Below are 26,211 nucleotides of genomic sequence, written 5' to 3'. Positions count from 1 at the left end.
AGTTATCAATGTTTTAAGTATTGTGATTGAATCCTAAAATTATTCTGAAATTTTTTACCATAATGCCTCCTGAGCATTCCTTTAGCTCACCTGGTAATGTCCGCTCTGATCAGACTCATCAGGCGCAAGAGAGCAAATATGTGAATGGATGGAACCGTTGGCAGGGAGGGCTGTGTTTGCCTACTCGGACACTGACAAATAACAGAAGATCTATAGAACCCAGGAAACCTGACCTTGTGAATGCTTATGCTTAAAATCAAATTAATATCCAGTGATGAGAATCAATATTGATGGCAGATGATATGGCGGCCATGTTGTCTATGTAGCCTCTCCTACCATTCCCGTTCTTGGAAGTGGATGCCTCTGTCTCAAAAACAAATATCGCAAACGGAGTACCCCAATGGGATCGTGCTTGGCATCAAAACACTCAAAACATGTACCGAAACCAATGAATTTTAATGGCACAACCCCCAAAACAATTGCTGGGTAAAGTGTAGTTACCAGTGATGAATGAACTAGTTTGGCTGGCAATGAGCTTATTGTAACAACAGCAGCCCTGACCGTGTCATCTCAACTGTGTTATTTCTTGGTATAAAATAAACCACTACATTCATAAGAAAAACCATTCAAATCTGCTGAAGGAAATTATGACATAAATTATTCATTTCCCCTCATTTACCTTCCTTATTTTTTATTTTCCAAATGATTGAATAACAATTTCTTACAAATAATGACAAAAATAATTTGGAAAATTCCAATTTCAAAACATCACGGTTAAGATGGCTTCTTATTAGTTAGAAGTATTGTATTTATGTACAAATTTTGACAGGCATAAATAATAAATTTCACAAGTGCCTTTAAATAGCTTCAAAACGGTAATTCCTTGTTTAAACACTGCTGCTCAATTCACCTGTCAGTGAACAATGAGAATTAACGACTAAATACCAGTATATGATTGCCGTTATCTCAAAATAAACACTGCAACTGTTATTACTCTGCAATTATTACTAATAGCAGGTAGTGTTGCTGCAATTTACATTCCCTGTGAGATGACCTTCAGGCCTCCCAGTGAAACAGACCGGCCTTCCCCCTCGCTGGGACACATCAAGTCTAGCTGACATTTTCAACATTCTACTTAAAACAAAGCTTTAGATTCTTTTTAATCTATATTCAAACTCTTTTTTTGCAGTTGTCTGATACCATACATATAGTTTCTCAATTTCAAGAACCATTAAAAATTTGGATGAATTACTATTTTATGAAATAGCATAACGGATCACCTTTTTCAATAGTAATGATTAAATATTCAAAACTTCATTTCCATTGGTTCAAAAACAAACGTGTTGATTTTTTCCATTCGTGTTATATATATATACCTAATAGCCAATATCTCTTAGTAACTTGGAAACAACATTTGAAGTATTAATATTTTAAGACTCAAAATCGGGGAAAGTTGAAAAAATAGACAAGTTCTCTTGGCACCCGCAAAAGGAATTTATTCGGACAAGCTGCATCCCGAAAAACAAATTCAAAAGTAAATCTGGGTTAGAATGGTAAGTAGCTGAAGGTGTAAGGGCACTATCTCACCACATACACAATGTCTACAGGAAGAATACAACTTCAACATGCATCAACATAGTCTCACTTTAACCCTTATATTTAATTATGAATTTCGTCAGTCTTATCAGAGATGTATACATAGGGGCCTGATTTATAGGGAAGAGGTTGAGGCAGATGCCTCTGGTGAGTGTCACCCACTTCCTGTCTGACTCATCTACCACACAGAACCTCTGTACATTCAGTTACACGGGTACTAGGTAGGTAGATAGGTAGATACTTAGGGGAGAGGTTGGACCAGACACCTCCTGTGAGTGTCACCCACTTCCTGTCTGACTCATCTACCACACCGAATCTCTGTACATTCAGTTACACGGGTACTAGGTAGGTAGATAGGTAGATACTTAGGGCAGCGGTTGGACCAGACACATCCTTTCATGTCTGACTCATCTACCACACAGAATCTCTGTGCATTCAGTTACACAGGTACTAGGTAGGTAGATAGGTAAGCAGAGAGGGTTTTTTAAAATATATGCTTCTTTTGAGCAGCCTGAAATTATGCAGAGAATAGACAGCAAGCATAAGACCCGTGAAGATCCAGGTTAGATTGTCTTACACACTTGCCGTAACAGGTGTCCATTCTTGTTGTAAGAGGCGACTAACGGAATCGGGTGGTCAGACTTGCTGACTTGGTTGATGCATGTCATTGTATCCCAATTGCGTAGATTGATGCTCATGGTGTCAATCACTGAATTGTCTGGTCCAGACTTGATTATTTACAACCGGCCGTCATATAGCTGGCCTATTGCTGATTGTGGCGTTAAACATCAATCAACATAAAAAAAAATAATAGTACGATCACCTGTAGTGATGATAGTACCAAAATACAAGTTCGGGAGAGTCAACTCAACGATTCTGTCATACGTTGCTGTGGACATGTTTTAAACCTGAAGTCCCTACAAGGGTTGTTTGATCGGTAGACAGAAAGCAAAGTCCACCAATACTGCATCAGTTGTTGATACAAACATCCAAAAGTCAGGGGACAATGACCACGATCAGTCAGATCAAAAACACTGTAATCACCTGATCCATTTTCGTCTTCTCTTTTGACATAAATATGGAGCCCATTTCTGGTGTCCCCCACAATGATATTGCTGGAATATTACAAAAAGCAGCAGAGACAAGACAACAAGCAGAGAACCCCTGAAGGTCCAGGTTTGAGTAGGTCTTCAGCAACCCATACTTGCCATAAAACGCGACATTGCTTGTCACAAGGGGTGATTTAGAGGATCGGATGGTCAGGCTCTCTGACTTGTTTAATGCATGTCACAGTATACTATTTGTGTGGATCGATGCTCATGATGTCACTCACTTGATTGTAAGGTGCAGACTCGATTATTTACAGATTGCCATCATATAGCTGGAATATTGCTGAGAGCAGCGTTTACAACAAACAAACAAGAAATGTTCACGAGCATTTGCGATAATAACTTTAGATTACCTGGTACAAGAAGAACCTACTTCTAAGTAGGGTCCTACAGCAATAGAGAGAAACTGGGGCCGCCATTACACAACTGCTTCTCTGCTCAACAAAGTCTCCTTAACACTAAATACACAATGAGGCATTAACATCACCAGTTAAAAAGTGGTATCTGGTGATCCGATTAAGTCATGATCAATCATTGTTTATTATGAGTTGTCCCAGCTGATCAATCATCTATTACAATTAGTTACTAGGTGTAGTCTTCAGACATTTACATTGTCAGAGTGCCTGATCTAATCAAAACACAATCTTCAATAAAGGTACATGGCTGATGTATTGCCTATTAATGTTAATGGTCTTTCATTCAGCTTTTACAGATTTCATAAATGGTTGAACAATCCACATAAATATTCCATATTATTGATAACGACTTGTTTCAAATTGTTATCATTTCACAATTATCCTCTGCAAACCAATGTGGACACTTCTGACTAACCATCGTATGGTTACAGGATAACACCAGTTATATAGGTCTTCAGCAACCCATGCTTGCCGTAAAAGGCGACAATGCTTGTTACGAGAATTGACTAACGGGATCAGGTGGTCAGGCTCATCGTATCCCAATTGAGTAGTTTGATGCTCATGGCGTCAATCACTGGATTATCTGGTCTGGACTCAATTATTTACAGACCGCCATCATATAGCTGAAATATTGCTGAGTGCACATGGGTACAATATGTGAAGGCGATTTCTGGTGTCCCCCACCGTGATATTGCTGGAATATTGCTAATAGCGGCGTAAAACCATACTCACTCACTCACTCCATCACTGGTTTTAGACAACTGGATCACCTGTTTCCCCTACAGTGAGTGAGTTAAATTAACATTGCATCTGCATTAGAACGCTTTATGGCTGAAGGTATGCAGATCCGACATTAAATTTTAACTCACTCACTCACCCTACATCATGAACTAGCAGGCACATGCTTATACTCAACATGGTCAAAATTCCTTGTTTCTCCATCTTAGTATTGTTCATGTATCATTCCCATCTCAACTAGGAAGGTTTTCCAATACGCTCAGACCTGAATGCTGTGAAATAATATTTATCACTACCTCTGCGTCAAACACGAGAGTAACTACATAATTGTTTTTGTTGATGTTCCATTCAACATTCATCATTCATACAGTTCTAGTTCTGCATCAGGAATTCATTATTGGGTGTCTATGAAGATTGCAAATGTTCTCTTCCAAGGGAAATCAGAACTCGGCATCGGGAATGCCCAATCAAACTCACATAAAGGAGACATGTTTCTTATAACTTGAACCTTATCCTTGATTATTTAGGCTAAAACCCAAAACCAGCTCAAACGAAATTCCAACAAAATGATATTATCATACCTCATATTTGTGTGTAATTATCAGAGTTAAAAATATCTGCAACTAAGATGATAGCACACACAGTGAGATATCCCAGTCCTATTTGCCCCTGGCATATCTCATGGCTGCTTGTAAACAGGTAGATATCAATGGAGTAATCAGTCTCCCCCTTAATTACAAGTATTTTAAACAAAGTATAGCATAACCTTGATATTTAATGTTTGAAAAATTAAGGGAGGTCCTGAGGTAGCTTTGCTCCAAGTCTGTACTGAAAGAAAAGTCGGTGGATGTGTAGTAATTCTATCTTCCTAATAGGCAAGTCTAGATATGTGGACAGTACATAGAGACTTGTGCAAGTCTAGTCCTGAGGTTGTAATAAGGGACTTGTACATCCTTAACTTTTTGCATTAGGACAATGACAAGGATATCTTTAGTCTCCTGCTTAATTTCGAACAATTTCATATTTATTTATCATTTCTTAAAACACAAATGGCCTGTATCCACTCGAGGTGATATACGAGACATAGCCCCACCCTCCATGTGGTATAATATAGACATGGGGAGTTACAAGTGTTATACCACTCCCAGCTCTGATTGTATAATGAGGGACATTCACTGGCCTTTCAGCTACTGGAAACATCTCTGCTTCTTTGTTTGCTGCAATGTGATCTGTGAGGCTGTTAAAATTTCCCTGTGTTTATCGTGTGTTCATATAATATGGGTAGTGTTACGGAGCGTGATTCACTCTCAACACCACCAGCCACAATTCCCCTCCTTCTTCACCATGGCTAAGTGGATGGTTTAACCTTCCCCTTCAACAAGACAAAACTGTCACCATCACTTTACATCATAACATGTTACAAAATACATCAATTTCACCAGTTTATTACAATACCACTAAAAACTGTCATTTAAGTTGATTTTTACTGGTGCTCCATAGACAGGATTTTATCAAAAACTGGAAAATGATATATAATTTTTGATCACAAAGATACCATATTTCAGACGAGCTTTTTTAAACTACAATAAAATTTTGGAATACTTTATCATTAAAGTAACATAATATTAAAATTTAAAAAATGAAGAATAGTAATTTGAAATGACAAATTATGTCAGGAGACATATTTCATCTGAACAAATAGAACTTCCATCATTTGCTCTTGAGAATAAATAACTTGGTTTTTAGCATGGCTAAAACACTTCTGTTTCCTCATCCAGGTCATGGGTGTATCTGCTACTGCCACGACCATCAACCATGATACAGCAGTTGTGTGTTACACCATTTTGAATACCTTCACCATCAGCACAGTGGCTACTGAACCAGTTGGATTTGCATCAGTTTAGTGACAAGCCGTGTTTGATCACTGACACATCAATCGTACAAGGGGAACCACGTCTAGACACCAGGCCTGCACTTATCAATAATCTCACTGTTCAGTCGCATATTTTTGTCCCAACCGTTTCGGTTACTGTTTGAAAGTGGAAGCTTTCAGGATATTCATGTAATTATATAAATCCATCCGGACTGTTTAACTATTTTGAAACCAAACCACAAACATGACAATCTTTCATATCAATTAAATCATAAATATTTCCTCCAACATACAAATAGCCCATCACACATCAGTTCCATAGTTATACTACTTCAAGGGTGGGGCTCTTGACAAGAGTTTTCGTAAAACCACTTATCATATATTCCGGGTGTTTGAAATAATCCTGAAAATAGGATGACTGCAAAAATGTTTCATAAATGTAATACATTAAACATGTTTAAAAAAACAATATAAAGGACATATTCCATCAAACATATAAAAAGTGTCTTAAACCAGAACTTGTCTCTAAGCATCAATTTTTAGTACATTTTAATGTTATCAGATTGTATTTTAATAGCAGATCTTATGATGAAACAGAATTGTACTAGACTATTGGCTAAAATCGCAGACAAATAGGGACAAAGTCAGAATATTTAAGGCTTAATTCCAAGATGAAAACAACATATTTTTTAAGGTATTGTGTGGTCGTGAGGACATCAATACCACATATACCTCCACCAGAGTTCCTATACTCAACTTCTCCATCCTCCATCACACCACTTCCATAATGGCCCTATTGTTTTACTATGATTGTGTCCACACCTACATACACATTACAGCCCTTGGGGTAGCTCGACTTGCCTGGCTGGCAAAAAGAAATGAACACTGCATCCTGTTGGGCTGACAGAGTACTCTACTGACTGTTTGGGATGACATACACACACACACACACACACACATACTAGGGCAGACACAATGGTAAATCCAACTAGTCGACAATTCACTTCAAAGAAGGGCTGCCTATTCATACAGATCATAAAGCTTGATAATCGTAAACTAAATATCAATTAATTATTCATAAATATCGGAGAAGTATCTTTGATCAAATACGCAAAAACAATCCAAAAGACATCAACATATTTCTCTCCACTGGTGAGTGGTGGAACATTTACGCAGGGATTACTTTGTTGACATTTGAGATATAACAAAAACAGTTACATTCCATCTTCCGCAATTAACATTATTGACAATAATAAGTCTGTTTTGGTAAATTTAAACTTTATTTCATCACAATAATTTATGTAATATATTATCGATGACACTATTGTCATTTTAACAATCGTTAATATTTCTTCCCATTGACGATAATTCTGATTTGGGGATCACTACAATATTCAGCACACTAAAGGGATGGTTATAATAATATATTTTTCTAGTCATTTCATCACTACAATGTACACCACACGACAGGGAGTGCCTCAACTTGCTGTGTGAGAACGAAGCCTGTTTTTAAAAAGTTTATCATCATCCATGGTTCCAGAACATAATGGAGTTTCCTGATATATCCCGAATTCTCAAGGCTTCTCAACGTTTTTTCAACCTATTTTCTATGAAGCCTAATATTGAGATTCTCGGATCAATTGAAATGGTGTTTGCTATTTAATCACATGAAGAATATCTCATTCATCAAGGCTATCTGTGTTTATTCAACATTTCACTGATCATTAAACCATGCCCACATTTCCAAGTTTGCCAAGGAAGTCACAGTCATGTTGTGTTGCTGAGATCAATTATATGCTCTCCATAAAATCACTTAAAGAGGCAACTTCTGCACAGCATTTTCAAGCTGCATGTAAAGTAATGCGTCTGGCATGTGACTTTTAAGACAATACAATGCTTGCAAGGAATATAAATTGCCATCAACATGCTTCCTGTAGAAAGATAGGATGCAACAAACACCAGGATCTTGATGAAATACCCAGATAATACTTGACCTGTGTCCATAACCGCCTATGTGACACAACAGTTGTGCAATTTTCACACTTCAAAACAACTGCAAGAGGAAATGCAGTTCTGTGAAATCTTATTATCAGTGTGTAACTGACATACCACCTTCTTACTTTAACATCTTCTGTACCAATGAGGAAGACCGCAACGATCTCACCCTGTGATATCACCATCCTCAACACCCACACCGACGTCAGACCGCAACGACCCCACTCTGTGATACCAACATCCTCAACACCCACACCAACACCAACACCGACCTTGAACCTCAACGACCCCACCCTGTGTCATCACCATCCTCAACACCAACACCGACGTCAGAACGCAACGACCCCACTCTATAACATCACCATCCTCAACACCAATGCTGGCGTCTGACCGCAACAACCCCAGCCTCTGATATCACCTATTGCTATGCTAACGCAGACGACATTTGACTGTAAGGCCCCACCATCTTCCATGCCAACATCTGACATCACCATCTTTAACACCAACAACATCTGATCATAACAAACCCACCCTCTAACATCACCATCTCCTACACCAATGTCAGACCGTAACTCCCCACCCTCTAACATCACCATCTTCTACACCAATGTCAGTCCGTAACTCCCCACCCTCTAACATCACCATCTCCTACACCAATGTCAGACCGTAACTCCCCACCCTCTATCATCACCATCTCCTACACCAATGTCAGACCGTAACTCCCCACCTTCTAACATCACCATCTTCTACACCAATGTCAGACCGTAACTCCCCACCCTCTAACATCACCATCTTCTACACCAATGTCAGTCCGTAACTCCCCACCCTCTAACATCACCATCTTCTACACCAATGTCAGACCGTAACTCCCCACCCTCTAACATCACCATCTCCTACACCAATGTCAGTCCGTAACTCCACACCCTCTAACATCACCATCTTCTACACCAATGTCAGACCGTAACTCCCCACCCTCTAACATCACCATCTCCTACACCAATGTCAGACCGTAACTCCCCACCTTCTAACATCACCATCTTCTACACCAATGTCAGACCGTAACTCCCCACCCTCTAACATCACCATCTTCTACACCAATGTCAGTCCGTAACTCCCCACCCTCTCACATCACCATCTTCTACACCAATGTCCGTCCGTAACTCCCCACCCTCTCACATCACAATCTTCTACACCAATGTCAGACCGTAACTCCCCACCCTCTCACATCACCATCTTCTTCACCAATGTCAGTCCGTAACTCCCCACCCTCTCACATCACAATCTTCTACACCAATGTCAGACCGTAACTCCCCACCCTCTAACATCACCATCTTCTACACCAATGTCAGTCCGTAACTCCCCACCCTCTAACATCACCATCTTCTACACCAATGTCAGACCGTAACTCCCCACCCTCTAACATCACCATCTTCTACACCAATGTCAGTCCGTAACTCCCCACCCTCTAACATCACCATCTCCTACACCAATGTCAGACCGTAACTCCCCACCCTCTATCATCACCATCTCCTACACCAATGTCAGACCGTAACTCCCCACCCTCTATCATCACCATCTTCTACACCAATGTCAGACCGTAACTCCCCACCCTCTCACATCACCATCTCCTACACCAGTGTCAGACCGTAACTCCCCACCCAACCTACATCATCACAAGACCTGAGAAGATCCATGTTAGAATTGATCTCCAGCAACCCATGCTTATCGTAAGAGGCGACTACCAGGATCAAGAGGTCAAGCCTGGTGACTTGGTTAATGTATGTCATCATGTTGCATGGATCAATGATCATGATGTCAATCCCTGAATTGTCTGGTCCAGACTCGATTATTTACAGACCGCTGTCATATAGCTGGAATATTAATGAGTACAGCGTTAAACAACAAACAAACAAACAAACAAACAAACAAACAAGCAAGCAGACCATCTTCTACTTCCACACCAACAATGTCAAACCATAACTACCCAACCAACTCTGACATCACCCTCTTCTACGCCAATAACATCTGATCGTAACAAACCCACCATCTTCTGCACCAACAGCGCTATGACAATTCTCCAGTGCACCCCAACAACTCGTCAGAAACATCATACATGGGACACTTTGTTCTGTATTTACAGACACTTCCTCAGACATAAAATGTGTCTTTCCAAATGTTAGTTTTATTAATGCAACTGTACTAAACACGTTTTAGTTGCTTCTCCCTTGTCCCTTTGATGATGGAACATGAGAAGTGTTGAGTTTTTATACTCGGTATTGCAACAAACTGCACTGTAACACCTCTAGTACCCTATCAACTAGGGATGAAACGATACATCAGTGCACCGGTGCATTGTGAGTTTTCATGCAACAATACTATACATGATTTGTTATTTTCTGTATCGACACAAGACGTAATGCCACCATTTGGTCACCTTTTACGACCAGAATGAATTGCTGGGGATCAGTTCTAACCCAGAATCCACACTGGAGGGGTGGGAGTAATTGATGTGGTAAAAACACAGTGAAACCTCACTATTCTGAAAAACCTTGTTCCACAATATGTTGGGAACATGTATATATATAGCAAAAAAGGACATTGCCCTAAACCCATTACACTTTAATTCAAAACTCATATTTTCTGGACAATGTCACTTAAAGAAGTAATATTTTTGGTTGTATGTTCACACATAGTACTAACTTTTTATGCAAATTGCGAGAGTAGCGGGTGCTACCGATGGGCAGGACATGCTTACCCTTTTCGCAAACACCGGATGCATCATTACTTTCAGTGATCCATCCATATACGCCTTACTGCAATTCTGCCTTTTGCACCAATTGGAATCTGATGTGGGCGATAATCAAGACTGGTTATTCTCTTGCATTGTCGCTTTATATTCACATGTATAAACTTCAAATTTTAAATTGGGTAGAATAGGTCTCAGCAACCCACACTGACTTGGTTTATGCATGTCATCGATCCCCATTGCGTGGATCGATGTTCATGATGTCAATCCCTGGATTGTCTGGTCCAAACTTGATTATTTACAGACAGCCGTTGTATAGCTGGAATATCGCTGAGTGCGGCGTTAAACAACAAACAACAATCAAATTTAAATCTGTACAGTTGCCAGTAGGCCTGAAGCAACCAGTACAGACGGGTGTATGACAATGATCAATAGATTTCCTCACGTACTGCCAACAAAGAAGTAATCAAAACAGTAAAAACGCAGCAAACGCGGTGAAACATGACAAGGACAGGGACGGTTCTCGAGGTGTCCTCTATTGATGCTCGAGCCATCGAAACAAAAGAAAACAGTAGCTGACACCATGACAGTTCTGTAACGGCAAGGTACAGACATCCCTGTTGAAATGAAATTGATTCCGCAATACAAAACGCCAAAAGCCAAAAAGATTTTTTTATAAGTATTTCTTATAATATTTTGTTTGACTGTGGACTTTGCACCCAATCATGACTCCTGATTATCAAACCATGGATGTTTTAGCATTGCAATAGGCATTTAGTTTAAGTTATTTCAAAGGAATAGGCTTCCCACACACAATGTACATCGTGTATGTGTGTAATACTGTGTATAAATAATATGCCTTTGGGGAGTACACATAGTTCTAGAAATATATTTTACTTTTGATGTGTATGGTTTGTTTTATATAGAACATGATATATATACCTGTCCCTCGTTGCCAGTTTTTAATGAAAGAATAATTTGCTGTTATTGCCTTATGGCAGAAATATTGCCATTACACGATGGCGTTAAATTTTAACTGTCTCAATCTTCTGTCAGGAAAACGATTGTACATGACAAAAGTATCTTGGTTTCATGTATCAAATACACAATGTGTATCAGGTACTTGTCTATGTATTATATAACTGGGTGACACCAAAGACCTTGTTCTCAATCCTTCCTGTACTTGAACCTTGCCTCGCCAGTGTAGTCTCACACTTCCTCTCTCTGCCACAAGGTGTCAGGTCGTCTAATGACCTGTGTGCTGACCTCCAGAAAGTGCTCTTATCAGTGTTAATTGACATGATAAATACGCCTTGAAATCTTAATGATACAAGCCTCAATACCAAGGAGATATTTGTTACTAATCTCCTGTGACAAAATCATATACATTTCTGCTAGGCTTGCTCTTGTTATTGATTAAAGATGCAAGGAATTATTAATAGGACAGTTACATTCAAAAAATAAATCTGTTGTTTTGCTCTTTGTGATCATGTCTATCCTAGTGGCACTGCTGCCAGTATTCGGAGTAGTCAAGAATCAAGAAGAATCTAGAATGTTTATTGTACAGAACACCCTTGTAGGGCAGGGTACAAACTATCTACATTTGGAAATAAATATTAATATAGACATGAGAAGTAGATAAACATCATGTACATTATATATAGAGATATTACATTATTTTCATTCATAGTGTATAATCATTTATATATATCATGAGGTGGCTGGCAGCGTGTACTTTAATGATGTAGATACTGTATAATAAGACACAATAGCTGAAGTAAAGATTTAAGGTCATATCTAGATGTTGTCTAAAAGAGGGGTTCTTTTAATAAACATGTCAGAGATAATATGCGAAACATATTTTGCTTTTTCAGGGCAGGGGTTCAGGATACTTGCAAAGAGTAGTTCAGTGTCCTTTTCCAATCATCCTGCAACCAGACTAATTATCACCCTCTCCTGAAAGTCTGTTTGGTAAATATAATGACAGATATAAACAAAACAACAAATATAATTTGAAAGGGCATGTCATTTTGTATATTTTGTAATAAATAGTCTTTGTTACAGGCTTTTCACTTACTTTAATTTCAATATTATGGTGAGATAAGTTGAACAAATAATTGTTAGCAATGCCAATCCCATACTTCAACATGGACTTTGCTTTGCTTTGATATTCCTAGTTGGAAGATGATTTGGTGCACATCTTCCATAAATGTCCTTACCGTTTTCGACGTAATAAGCGCCCGGGGTGCTCTCAAAATTAGAAATAGGGGGCTCTTATTACAATATAATTTTGGTGACAGAATTGAAAGATCGTAAATATAGTGGTTAATGCTGACAGCCTGAAATGATAGAAAAGAAAAGTCTGTGTGTATTATACACGACAGATATATTTTTCCAGAATTTATTTGCCTGTTATTAAGGGTGCACATAACACATGATTGTGTATTATACACAAAAAGATAAGTCTTGTGTACATTGATCAATTGGAAGGGTGTTAATTGGGATTGTTCACTAGCCAATATATTAGCAAATATCGCCGTGGGCGCTTATTAGAGCGGGGTGCTTATTACGTCGAATATGTTAATCCCATGAAGATACAGAAAGACCATGATACATAGAAACCATCATAAAATATAATTTTGAGGGTTTAGATGAATGTATTATTGTAACTCATAAAGAGTTTGCCTATGCACAAGCTCAAAACCAAGGAGAGGAACAGACTGATTTGAGTATGTATTGGCAGTGACCCATTCCCTGTGAAATCAATGGCTCTTTTTCAGGAATAGAGGTCAAGGATCGATTTCACTCCAAACGGAGGGTCATATATATATGCTATAGCAGTAAATGGCACCTAGGACCCCCATCAATCTGAAGCACACTCAGTGATCAAATTACTGTGCCTTATATGAAAAGATAAACTGTTTTCAAGGAGCATTCAACTCCAGGAACATAAGTACATATGTTGTAAACATATTCTCCCACCACAATCCCCAGAGCATCTGAACAGGTGTTTTAAAGAGATTCTCCCAAAACAACCACCAAGCTCCCAGAGCATCTGTACAGGTGTTTTAAAGAGATTCTCCCAAAACAACCACCAAGCTCCCAGAGCATCTGTACAGGTGTTTTAAAGAGATTCTCCCAACACAACCACCAGACTCCCAGAGAATAAGTACAGGTGTTTTAAAGAGATTCTCCCAACACAACCACCAAACCCCCAGAGCATCAGTACAGGTGTTTTAAAGAGATTCTCCCAAAACAACCTCCAGACTCCCAGAGCATGAGTACAGGTGTTTTAAAGAGATTCTCCCAACAGAACCACCAGACTCCCAGAGCATCTGAACAGGTGTTTTAAAGAGATTCTCCCAACACAACCACCAAGCTCCCAGAGCATCAGTACAGGTGTTTTAAAGAGATTCTCCCAACACAACCACCAAGCTCCCAGAGCATCTGAACAGGTGTTTTAAAGAGATTCTCCCAACACAACCACCAAGCTCCCAGAGCATCAGTATAGGTGTTTTAAAGAGATTCTCCCACCACAACTACCAGACTCCCAGAGCATATGTACAGGTGTTTTAAAGAGATTCTCCCAACACAACCACCAAGCTCCCAGAGCATCAGTATAGGTGTTTTAAAGAGATTCTCCCACCACAACCACCAGACTCCCAGAGCATATGTACAGGTGTTTTAAAGAGATTCTCCCAACAGAAACACCAAGCTCCCAGAGAATAAGTACAGGTGTTTTAAAGAGATTCTCCCAACACAACCACCAGACACCCAGAGCATCAGTATAGGTGTTTTAAAGAGATTCTCCCACCACAACCACCAGACTCCCAGAGCATATGTACAGGTGTTTTAAAGAGATTCTCCCAACAGAAACACCAAGCTCCCAGAGAATAAGTACAGGTGTTTTAAAGCGACTCTCCCCCCACAACCACCAAGCTCCGAGAGAACATTTTCAGGTGTCTAAAAAGTTTCTCCCAAAACAAATCTCTGAGCAATTGACCCTCAGTTGAACAAAGGTCGACCATCTCCAAAGCATCAGAACAACCCTATCAGCACCAGACCCTCAGTTTGAGTCATTATTTATGAATTCCCTGACATTCCAGATGTGTGTTGAAGATTGTCGGTACAGGCCAGGGAGCCACTGCCCAATGAATCAGGAGGGTAGATAGCACTGGAAGATGGGTGGTGCTGGAGATGACACCAACTGCCTATGATGTGTGTTCTCATCACAATATTGATGTATAAATTGGATACAGAATTGAGCCTACTTTGATACCAATCTCTAAATGGCCTTGTCCAGAAGTGACCTCTGTCTTCACATTTGGCATGAACTGTGGTCAGTGCTGTCTTGTCCATTTAAACTACACAAATAACTTTTATGGTCTGGAGGCTGACATGTTATAAGATGATGTGTGTACTCACACATGTGAAAGATGTAGAACACCAAGGAGGAAGCAACTTGGGACAATACATCCTTGTCTGACAATATCTATATCTGGGTGGAGATTTAGTCAAATAGAAACAAGATTAGTTTTTACTGATATTTCATATTCAAAATAATAACATCGTCATTTCTTTGTGGTGAAGGCTGTGAAAGATTTGTTTTCAGGGATGAAAAATGTTTTTAAATTGTTTTTAATGTTTCACATCAACCATAAGACAAAATAAATAATACAAATAAATGATGAAAGTAAGAACAATATTATAATGTGAGATAAAAATAAAACACCAGAAAGAAAAAGTAATAACCGATAATATCTTTTCAAATGTAAGCAAAAATGTTATGATTCAATTCAAGACATATCTTCCAAAGTCTTCTACCATTTGCTCAAGTTTTATATTCTTTCCATATTACATTTGTTTTAAAATTAAATTGTTAGAATGTACCTCATTTATTTGTATGTGGAATGTACCTGTGTGTTTTTTCCTCAATGTGAATACATTTTTTAGTTAATCTTTTTTATCAATAATCAAACCAAATAAAAATCAAATAAATTATGCTAATGATTCAATGAATAGAACTGCAGTATATTCAACAGTATCTCCACAATCCAGTAACTGATGTTATCTACAGCTCTAGATTCTAGATAGACAAATCTTATAAAAGATAGACAAAAAAGCAAACATAAGACTTAAACACAAATAACGTGAGAAAAATCCCTACAAGTCCTATCCTAGACACAAGGTGTGGTTTCTTCACTCAGGAAATGAACAATAACAGACCGAGAACTTTCAACATCATTTGCATATTTATTTCCTACAGCTGTGCAATACAGACCCCCAACAAAGTCAGCTTACTAACAGCTATTTAACGCATGCCCTTTAAGTCAAGTAAACAACTATATGAATTATACATTTTTTTCCAAAGTAAAAATCATCCTTAAGGAAAGTACAATATTCCTCAAACATGTTTACTCAATCAGGAACGCGGGAGACCTCACATAAGCAATTTGATGTCATATTGATTTTCGTATAGTCGGCCACAGATTAAATCTTGTCTCGCATCATTATGATCATTTATCTCCGTGAAAGGCAGCCAACATCCCGCCTATGAAATTGTATGTCATCATTGCACCAGCATAAATACAACATTGCTTAATGGCCAGGATATGAATGCCCAACCAAATCATATTTCATTCACAAACATGAATGTAAGCAAAGAATGATTAATATTTCTTGATGCCAAGGGAAATAGAATCAAGATTCTGGATACCACTTTCTGGTCTGGCTTTAGGCCACCACCCAGTCTGTCCTCATTCTCAAATAAACATATAGAAAGGAAAGATGTGTGCGTCGCCAAAAGATATCTGTATCCAAATGCTGAACGTCCAGCACAAGACTACGAAAATAAATACCGCAGTTACGGTTTCATAAATTTGGGTCAATAAGCAGTATTTTTTTCACTTAAGGTTTTACTTTGTTCAAACTGAAAATTCCCCTAAAATAAACTGAAACTGATCTCCTGAAATAATTATTAACATAGTAACATGGAATCTACTCTCATTGAATCTTTACGGGTGGTATTAATTATAAATTTCAGTATTGATAAATCGATTAAAATATATGTTTTGAAAAAATAATCAAAGTTAGAATAGAAATTATTTTAAAATACAAATAATATATGAAAAATATCAATCACTGCAACATATATATTGCAAAGTATGTTCATAAGCCTTATCATAATTCTTAACCATATCTCTACAAATACTACTAAAGTATAATATATGAAAAAAAAAAAATTTTCTTTTTTATAAATAAATGTCACCCTTATAAGTAATTTTTATTGATATTCCCATTTAAAAGTAAAATATTATGATTGGGAAGAACAAAGCAGGAATACCTCTATAGAGCCATCATTGACAGTCGTAACTGTCATAGTAATACATTGACTAATGGTTCTAGGCATTTTTTCTTGATCAATTGAACTTTCTTTCTTCTATCCTCCGCTACTTGTCCCATCAACAGAATGGGGACGACCATATCCCCAATTTAATTGTGAGACTGACTGACCACTCAATACAGATTCCCAGCCCCCAGTAAGCGCTGAGATTAATTGAAATATTGTCTGAAAACAATAACAGCAGTTCTTTCTTTGCACATCCGAAACATGTTCATTAAAACAAGTAAATATGGACAGAAGGACAAAGATCGTATTTCAGCAGATGAGACTACCCAATATTTCTGTCAACATGAGACAAAACTTGGAGATTACATTCACCTTAGACGAGCACCTCATAATTCCAAATCATTAGGGCAAACAGCATAATCAGACCCTGGTGTGATAAAACGGGCGCTGCCAGATGTCTGGAGCTCTGCTGGTCACATTTTCACAAGGTACATACAACATTTCCTCTGTAGAGAGTACCAACCACCATGTATCAAGTTGTGTCTGATTTAAACAACTACTCCATGCGTCAGTGTTCAACATACAGCCTATGGGATTGGTGACATTTCTGAAAAATTATCGTTTTCCCATTTTTGATGACAGTGTTGGGAATCACTTCAAAAATCACAATCAATCACTTTCAGCCAAATGACCAATGACGAACTGTTGTGTCACCTAGGATAAATCCAAAACATTTATGGAGGTGTTCGTGTTCCAAATCTTTCTGATGTTAACCTGGGGAAGGAGGGAGTTTGAGTGAACTGGATTGATCTTTAAGGTCTAAAGAGCAGCCATTGATTAAATTGATAAATGTGAGTTCACCCACTCCTCAGTAGGGGTACATCTCTGGACCAGGTTCCAATAATCCTGGCACTTAATAACAAGTGGAAAGCAAATTTTGATATTGACTCTGAATAATAGGTACCCTTCCAAGGCCATCAGCGCCATCTGCATGGTGTTGGCACCCTCCCACATCGACTCTCAGAGATGATCAGAAGCCTCTAAACCAAAGCACCTCAACAGTAACTGGAGATCAATTTTCAATCAACACGACAAGCAAAGCCGTGATCCTCTGCCATTGTTTTGTAGGTGACAAATCTTTTTCTTCCAAACTGAGGAGAAACCAGCTTTTGCCCTTAGGTACGTTCAGGTGATCCTTTTCCCAACACACACGCCCTCACAAAGGGACAGTGAAGGGCCGCTAGCTATCTCTCTCTCTAATGATCTCGCCCATCAGTTGGCCCAGTCCTGATGCTTAAAGCTATGGTCTTATTAAAATCTCCCAATATTCTACCTAAATCCTCCCCTCGACATTTGTGCTTCATATTTACAGTCGGGCTGTACACATCACACATGACAACCAGGAATTAAATTCTAAGGTGTCTCCAACAAGCCACGTACTAGGTCATTATCGGATCATAAAATTACAAGAGATCACACCTCATGATACACTTCCTATAATTATTATAATTTACTCAAAACTCAATTTCCAAATTTGGATAGAAAGTTTCATTTAAATGTTTCACTGGTTTTATCTACTTATCATGGTATGTGTCCTGGGCTCTTTCTACAAAGCAATCGTAACGCTACGACAGTCGTAAGTCTGTGTTACCTTAGAGCTGCGATCGCTTTGTGGAACGGGGCCCTAGACTTTGATACTCAACGTGATTGGGAAATGCCTTTTATTTCATGATACACCTGACTGATTACCTATATGCATATACATTGTAAGAATTTAATGGGTCGGGGGCCTTTGGGATTTTTGGCTATTTAATTTGAATTTAAGGACCAACTAAATCCACAATCATCCCATTAGCACTACAACACAGAACACATTGTGTCACCTTAAATATAATATACGGCAGTTTCCTTTCAAAGTGGCACCCAAGAGCAGTTATTTTATCAAACTGTTTGATCACTTAACTTTCCCTTTCCTACAGAATAAGGGAACAATACCTCTAAATGCACACAAATATTTAACAGTATTTGCCTAAAGCTGAGCACTTACAACAAATAAAGACTTCATGCCTTGACAGCATCCCCTCAACAGCTGTACAAGAATGGATTGCCCCCCTACTGCCACGATCAACCTAGAGGGGCTTTCAGATTATGTTTCAAAAAGTGCAAAACAGCGACAGTGATTTCACACCTCGAGGTGTTTTTGTTGTCTCCTCACCTGAACTTCAGCCTCCACCAAGTTTAGGCCAACGACCGTATTGAAGGAGGCCTGGCAGATGTACCATGAATGAACAGAAGCCAGTGTTTTCTCTGTGAAACAGGATCCCATAGGTCATTGTTAGCTGTGTCAAACATGCTCGCGACACAGGTAAAGCAGTTTAACACAGTAATACTTTGTAATGACAGTTTGAACTGTTAGGGGAAGAAAATGAAAGGACCCAGCGAGCGTGTTCGGCAATAGAAATGATAGCCTCGTCCCCTACCGACACCCCATGGAGGCCCACGAATTTGGACGACATCAACAAAATTGGGGTAATAGTGGGCCGTCAGGTAAGGCTAGAGTCGGTGCACCTTCAGATTCATCTCAAACGTGTGCCAGGCGCGTGTCTTGGGTTTCCCATTCTAGTATTGCCGTTAGAGTTGCTGAATACTGTTTGCCGTCTATTGTAAAGAAGAGGACATTGCATTGATGTCGCGAGCACCTCGCTTGATTGGGCCCGCCCCTCACCCCCTTCAAGTAACAGAGCTACAGGCCCAAGCTAATCAACATCCAGATTTATTGCATAAGTGTTCATCGCTCCACAAAGGGCTGTCAGAGGCAGGAGGATGAGCTGAGCAAGAAAGAACACCTCTTTGTTCCTTCACCCACGAGGCTTTTGTCACCGGCGTGTGGTCCGTCATTTAAGGTGACAATTCCTCGTTTTTCATTACCTAGCAGGATCATCTGAGTAAGGCTGGGGCAATGTGGAGATGCGGGCTAGTCGAGGAAAGACAACGTAATTATTGCTGTTTCAATTTCTTGTTATTGATAGTATTATTGGATGGCGAAAGAAAGGTATCGCCTCAAGTTGATCATCACGACTTTTACCAGACAGTAAATATGATACTCTATGACACTGGATTGATATCATGTACCGCAAGCCTTGATGGGTTAATGCTTGCAATATCAAACGAGTCATCCACATTTTTTGGAGAGCATAACTTAATTGACTTGATATGTAAGAAAATATCATTAATTTCTCTTTTCTTTGTAGAAAAAAGAAAAAAAAATTAACATAGGGTTTCAAATTTGTCCACATTAAGTAATGACATTGACAAATTGTCTTCCAAATTGTAAAAAATTGTGTTATTTATTTGGTTATGGTAAAAAAGATTATCCTATCAAATGAAATCCTGGAAATGTCCAAAGATTATTTATGTCTTGCATAATTCCTTATTTTGATTCACCATTCATAATCAGGCATAATCTTAAAGATTTTATAAGTGTTGTGTTCCAAGACAATTTCAACATTTTACTAATAAAACCTGTTCTAAATGTACACCATACCTCAACATCATATTTCATGATCAAGTGTATAAAAACTAAATAATAATGGACAATATGAAGACATACAGGTTAAAAAATATTATGTATGATTAAATAAATATATATAACACAATTTTGTTCAGTACGATCAGATCACAACAAAAATAAATATCCTCACAACACATAACATCCTTGTTGAGCGTAAACAAGAGCTGACAAGAACAGAGCAACAAACAATCTACATCCCTGTTGAAGGCAGCAGCAGCAGCAACCAGACCTGTGATTACTGCTTTAGCTTTAACTGTTAAGTGTTGGTTATACGGGCAGGGTCAAGGGTCAAGCTAACAGTACAACAGTCGAAATCAGTGTATGGGATAGCATATTAAAACTGGGTATTCATCTCCAACCAGGAGTTCATCTTTTCATAGCCAAGATGAGATCCAACAAAGACGAGTCGGCTCCAACAAGAGCCTCGCTGTCTTCCTCTGTACAATAGCCGAATTAACAATACATGTATTGTAATCTTTAACTTCTGAATCTGGGAACAAAGTATTTAACTTTGGAATTACCAGAGAAGGAAAAGCACATTCAGGATGAAATAATCCTCGCATTCTGACCGATCAAAGACGACCAATGAAGCTTTTCATGCTTTGTTCAGGGCATGTCTGGTAGAGAGTCTAATGCCACCTGCGATAAGGGTCTCAATAGTTATAATTATAACACTGCAATTCCGCCAACAATCATAGCAATACTGTCAGCTCACCACCCATATCCCTCATACCAAAGCCAGTTATTTTGATTCCAAGGTAATTGTTTCAAATGTGTGCTCGGGATGGAAGAGGGAGGAGTGATGTAAATTCTTTCTGAATTCAATAATTAATATTTGCTTCCATGGTTTTACCACGAAGGTGTGATTACCGCCATTGAGGAGCAGGCTGGTCTGTCCCACCTTCATGAATTAATAATTTCCACCATCAAACTCCACAAATGAGCATCAAGACTAATCCTTGCAAATTATTGTGACTAAATTTTGGCTTTAATATTTATGAGTATTTAACAAAAGTCCCTTCACATTTATCTATGATTAAACAAACACAAGGAAATTAAGTGTTCTGAAACACATGCTCTTAATAGTGAAGCTTTGTTTGTGTCATTTCTCCTTGATAGTCTATAGTGTCTAGTTAATCTTCAAGTTGACATACTCCTACATGACATTCTTTCTCTCCTTAGAGACTTTTGTGATAAAACAATGTTGGAAACAGTTGCACAAAAACTAAACCCAAAACAGGAATTATCATCACCATTGTTGCACATCCAAGCAATCCGAAGCTGGACAAGATAATGTAATAAAACTAGCTTTTGTAACATTAATTTAATATAACTAGCTTTTGTAACATTAATGTAATATAACTAGCTTTTTGGAGACTAGTCCTTCATCATTTTCACAAGGCTCAGACTAGTGGCCATCCATTAAGAACCCTGTAAAATATGTATAAATAATAAAAAATAAAAAATCTTGTTTTCAGTACCAGTTAATACAATGTAACTAGCATTAGGGAAATAACAACTTGTCCATCAGGTTTTCATCAGTCAGACTATGGGCCACCCATTTAAAACCCTGGGAAGTATCGATAAATAATAATAATAAAAAGAAAAAGCTTGTTTTCATTAAGCATGCTCCAGTAACACTTTGTCAATGGCGTCATCTATGCACCCAATGAAGAGTGTATTCCGAAGGTATTTAGATACAAGCATCCACACAACTACTTCCAATGTGACATGTTTACTCTCAATCAATAAATACCAAGCAAGGAATAGCCTGATCACTGGCAACTATTTCATGTTAATGTCAGCCATACCAACTTGGAATAATCCATTCCATCTCCTACCTACAGCGCCATTATTATGCACTATCAGAGTGAATAAATATGCATGTTGGCAAGTGTCCAAATATCTGAAGTGTTTCCCATGTTATTTTAAATTACAACAAAGCACAATGTCAGGCAAGTGTTTTTGCCAGGGAATCAATAAGGCCAAGCATCATGACTGGTATCAGGCCATCTCTGAGATACAACCACCAATATTTTGACTAAATGTAATTGAATATTGAGATGGCATTGCTCAGTGGACCAACATTGTTATTGTCGGTTTTTCTTCGCCAGGAAGAAACACCAAACAAAGATCTCGTCTTTGATTTTCCTAAAAAATATCTGCCGAACCTTTTTCTTCAAAATAACTTGGGGATAACACTGTAAATTTCATTGCATCTTATATTAGAGTATTAGCTACTGTTAAAAATTCATTTGAAAGAATTATCAAAAATTAGACAGATGCTCTGAAAATTATTTTTTCCAGGAACGAATTATGAATTAGTGGTTTCATACGTCTAACCAAAATGTTCTGACAAGGAAATGAAATTAATTTCATGTGACCATGGCCTTAAAATGAGGTATATGTAGACACCATTCTGTATAATCAATCTCACCTTTTAATATGCCATCTATTAGTATTAATAACAGTAATACAAAAAACACCACTAAAATCATCAATCACATACCTGATTCATTGCCCATGGTGTCTTTCCTTGCCTGAGAATGAGTGACAATAAAACAAAGATAGCAATCAGAACCCTTTACAATTAAATACTGCAATACTCATTATGTTGACAGCAGATAGGTAATATATAACAATACAACCACTGAAGCATGAGATCCAATCAGGAGAAAGTACCATCCCCAGACAGCCAATCAAATCAGGTAATCCAGGTGAGCTGAGCCAATCAGCTTACGCATACAGGTGTGTGCAGTGCTTGACTGTAAGCCTATTAAGGTGTTTACAAGGTGTGAAATTGACAGGTTAAGGGGACAATACACCCGTCCAGCAAAGTGATGGGATGTTTGGACAATAATCATGTCTTAATTAAGAAGATCAACTGTGTTTACACTAAGAAGATTACAAACACTTTTTCTAGTGACACTTCCTGTCTCATATCTGTTAGCCATACGAAGCAAGTATTGTATAATAGATTTTACAAGGCTTATAATGTATTTGTTATTAAAATACAAAGCTTTAAGTAACATCTAAATTCTTATTAACTGAATACTTGCATTGAATAGGTTTCCGGTGATTTAATGTTTTTGACACATTGACTTACGTACATGTGACACGAAATAGCTCTTAAAATTGTGTTTAAAAATCTACATGTTAACATATTAATTGATTGTCAGAATTAACTTTAGTTGAGAATATTTTATTGTAAATGAAAAGAATGGATAGAAATTTCTTAATTTTTTGTCAAATATGATATGATATTTTAAAATCTTTGCAAATGTTGTTATTTAGAGTGTCCTCGTTTTAAGATGTGAATATTGTGTACAGGGTTGTCTCTTCTTTTGGACAGTGGGACACAAAAGCCCTTGGCATGATTACCTTTGTGAAGGCCTATGACTAATTCCTTACAGAACAACAAATATTTGTTACACTGAGGCATTCCCAACTCCAACCCAGTAATCTCCCAGAATGATCAATGAGTCTCATTATCCCACTTTGTGTATCTCCGTCAATTCTACTCCCTTATCTAAAACACTAGGCCCCATTTCATTGCTACTGGTCCAGAAGCTTTGTGCAGTTCCAAGACAGTGCAAAATTGACAGAAATCAGCTATTTGGTGACTCCTCTGTCTCACAGAACAAGAAGTGTCCAATCAGAGATCAGGACGTTTGTAATATAACCAATGAGAGCACAGGACGCTTGCATACTCCTGAGATTGAGGTGACCTAACAGAGAGAAGTGTTCCCCCGCTTGACATAAGTGACGCGCCTAGGTTAACTGGGAACTGTATCCTTGTTGGTGGGAGTGGAATATATGGAGGTAGATAATTGACTTAATATGCTGTGCTTGCTACAGTAGGTAATTAGTGATAATTGAGATACTGAGATGAATTATCATGATATCAAATCATCCATCAAAGTTTACTTTAAAAGAGAAGTTGAGATGACTTCAAAGGAAACATTGGGTATGAATGAAAATGTTAAAATGTCAGATGTAAATCAAATGACATGCTAATAAAATGCTTTCATTCAAACTTCATTTTTTGATTTCAAGAAAAATAGAAGAAAACATTTAACAAAATAATGTTTGGAAATAAAATGTCAATAGAGCAACAATGTTGCACCAAGTTCAAACTGTGAGCACCTGCCACGTCCTAAGACAAAATTCAATTTGCCTCCATACTGTCTCATGTTTTCATTCCAGTGAAGATATACTATAGCACAGTGTAGCATAATAAACAGTAAACAATAAACTATAAACAAGCATTTAAACAGTAAAGGTGACTTGTCAAATAATTTTAAATATTTGCACGTAAACAAACAACTACACCGGTACAAAGAAATTCAGGGCGACGGTAACTTGAAACCACTTGCCAGCATATGGTTTTCTTCAAGTCCAATGACATGAATGGATAAATTGAAAAAATACAAGGCAGTGACAAGACAAAGATCAAACGCATCTCTTTTGCCTGGCATCCCAGGAAACAGACCACACAATATGTCCTCATTATGAATATAAACTCCACCGTAGGTATCGGAATGTATGTGGATATAGGTCGCCAACAGGAAAATGGCTCAGCGCCCGACCGCCACACCACATCATCCGTCACTCGCCCCCGGACATAAATATATTTGTCTTGGAGGGCTAGTTTGGAAATCCTTACACCTGCACATAATAAATACTAAATGATAACTAGTGGGTCTTATGACCATGACCATGTTTCTCCGCCATATCTTCCACGACCGATGTCGGTCCCATATTCGCCATCAGAGACAGTCTACACGCCCAACGAAGCCATATGTAGAACGTCACACCTTTTCTTACCTAGATTCATAATCAGTGTCCTTTGTGTTAAAATCTGTCATAATTCGAAAGAATATCCCACTAAACTCTGTTTAATTACATTTTCTTCATAATTTAAGAAGATCTGGTTCTAAGAGAGGCTGGCACTTCGATCAATGACGGACCGCAGGTGCCGGGAAGGTGTTAGTCGTTAAAGAAATTATCCAAAGACCGCCCTGAAACCGCGATATAAATTAACGCAGACACTGCCACATATTTATACAAGCACCATCATATTATCAAAATGTTCACCTACCGTTTTTTCGCCTTGGGTTCTTCTGTTTTCTTCTCCCCCACCTGGTGACTACCTCTGCCATGTTTTCATTTAAAGCGAACTGAGCTGGGAGGACCTTGATAAATGCGCATGTACCGTTATTCGTAACGACAGCTTCCGGTCGCCAGAGTAGACACTTTCACGTATATAAATTTCCTTCTTACCGCGTGTTTCCTGAAACTTTAATCTGATTAACTATAACAGACCGTGTCATCATACAAAAAGTCCATGGTCGGTTTCCGAGTCGGTCTCGAGAGGTTTTGTTTTCGATTTGGCGTGGCGATGCGCTTCTCGAGTGACACACACGGAATGGCCAGGTGCCCGGGCTGTTCACTCCCGCTTGTGTCAGCATCCGCCATCGCTCGGTCCTTGTTAAACACCTTGTTGTGATACCTTTACCATACCAAACCAAAAATCATTCATTTTACAAACGTTTTGAAATCAAAATGCAATGACATCATAATTTGACGCATATATCATTGGGTCGCTTTGGGACTATCTTTGATGGCAAAAGACAGGTCTACCTTTGATCTAAGAAATTCCACCTGGAGTCGTGTAATTCTGACCATTGGTTCAAAGATGGTAAATTTATGTCGGGAATGGTACATGGTTGCATAAATTAGCAAGAATGCTTTTCATTTTGTATTTTTATTTCGAAAACCGCGGATAGAGAGGTCGTTATGACTCCTTTGGTGATAA

At 38.4% G+C, this 26,211-nt stretch overlaps 1 protein-coding gene across 1 annotated transcript in view; it reads right to left on the bottom strand.

Annotated features, from left to right (window-relative positions):
- Positions 1 to 25,928, bottom strand: part of LOC124118400 (zinc finger protein 1-like) — an 88,823-nt gene extending 62,895 nt beyond the window's left edge. The window contains exon 1 of the mRNA XM_048381655.1: positions 25,495 to 25,928. Coding sequence (XP_048237612.1) covers positions 25,495 to 25,555 — 61 coding nt within the window. The 5' untranslated portion in view covers positions 25,556 to 25,928. The remainder of the gene's footprint in view (positions 1 to 25,494) is intronic.
- Between the last annotated feature and the right edge of the window lie 283 nt (positions 25,929 to 26,211).

This window comes from Haliotis rufescens, unplaced genomic scaffold (assembly GCF_023055435.1).
Source record: "Haliotis rufescens isolate VD_foot unplaced genomic scaffold, xgHalRufe1.0.p SCAF_4, whole genome shotgun sequence".
Lineage (NCBI taxonomy): Eukaryota > Metazoa > Mollusca > Gastropoda > Lepetellida > Haliotidae > Haliotis > Haliotis rufescens.
This window is presented reverse-complemented; position numbering and strand designations above follow the sequence as displayed.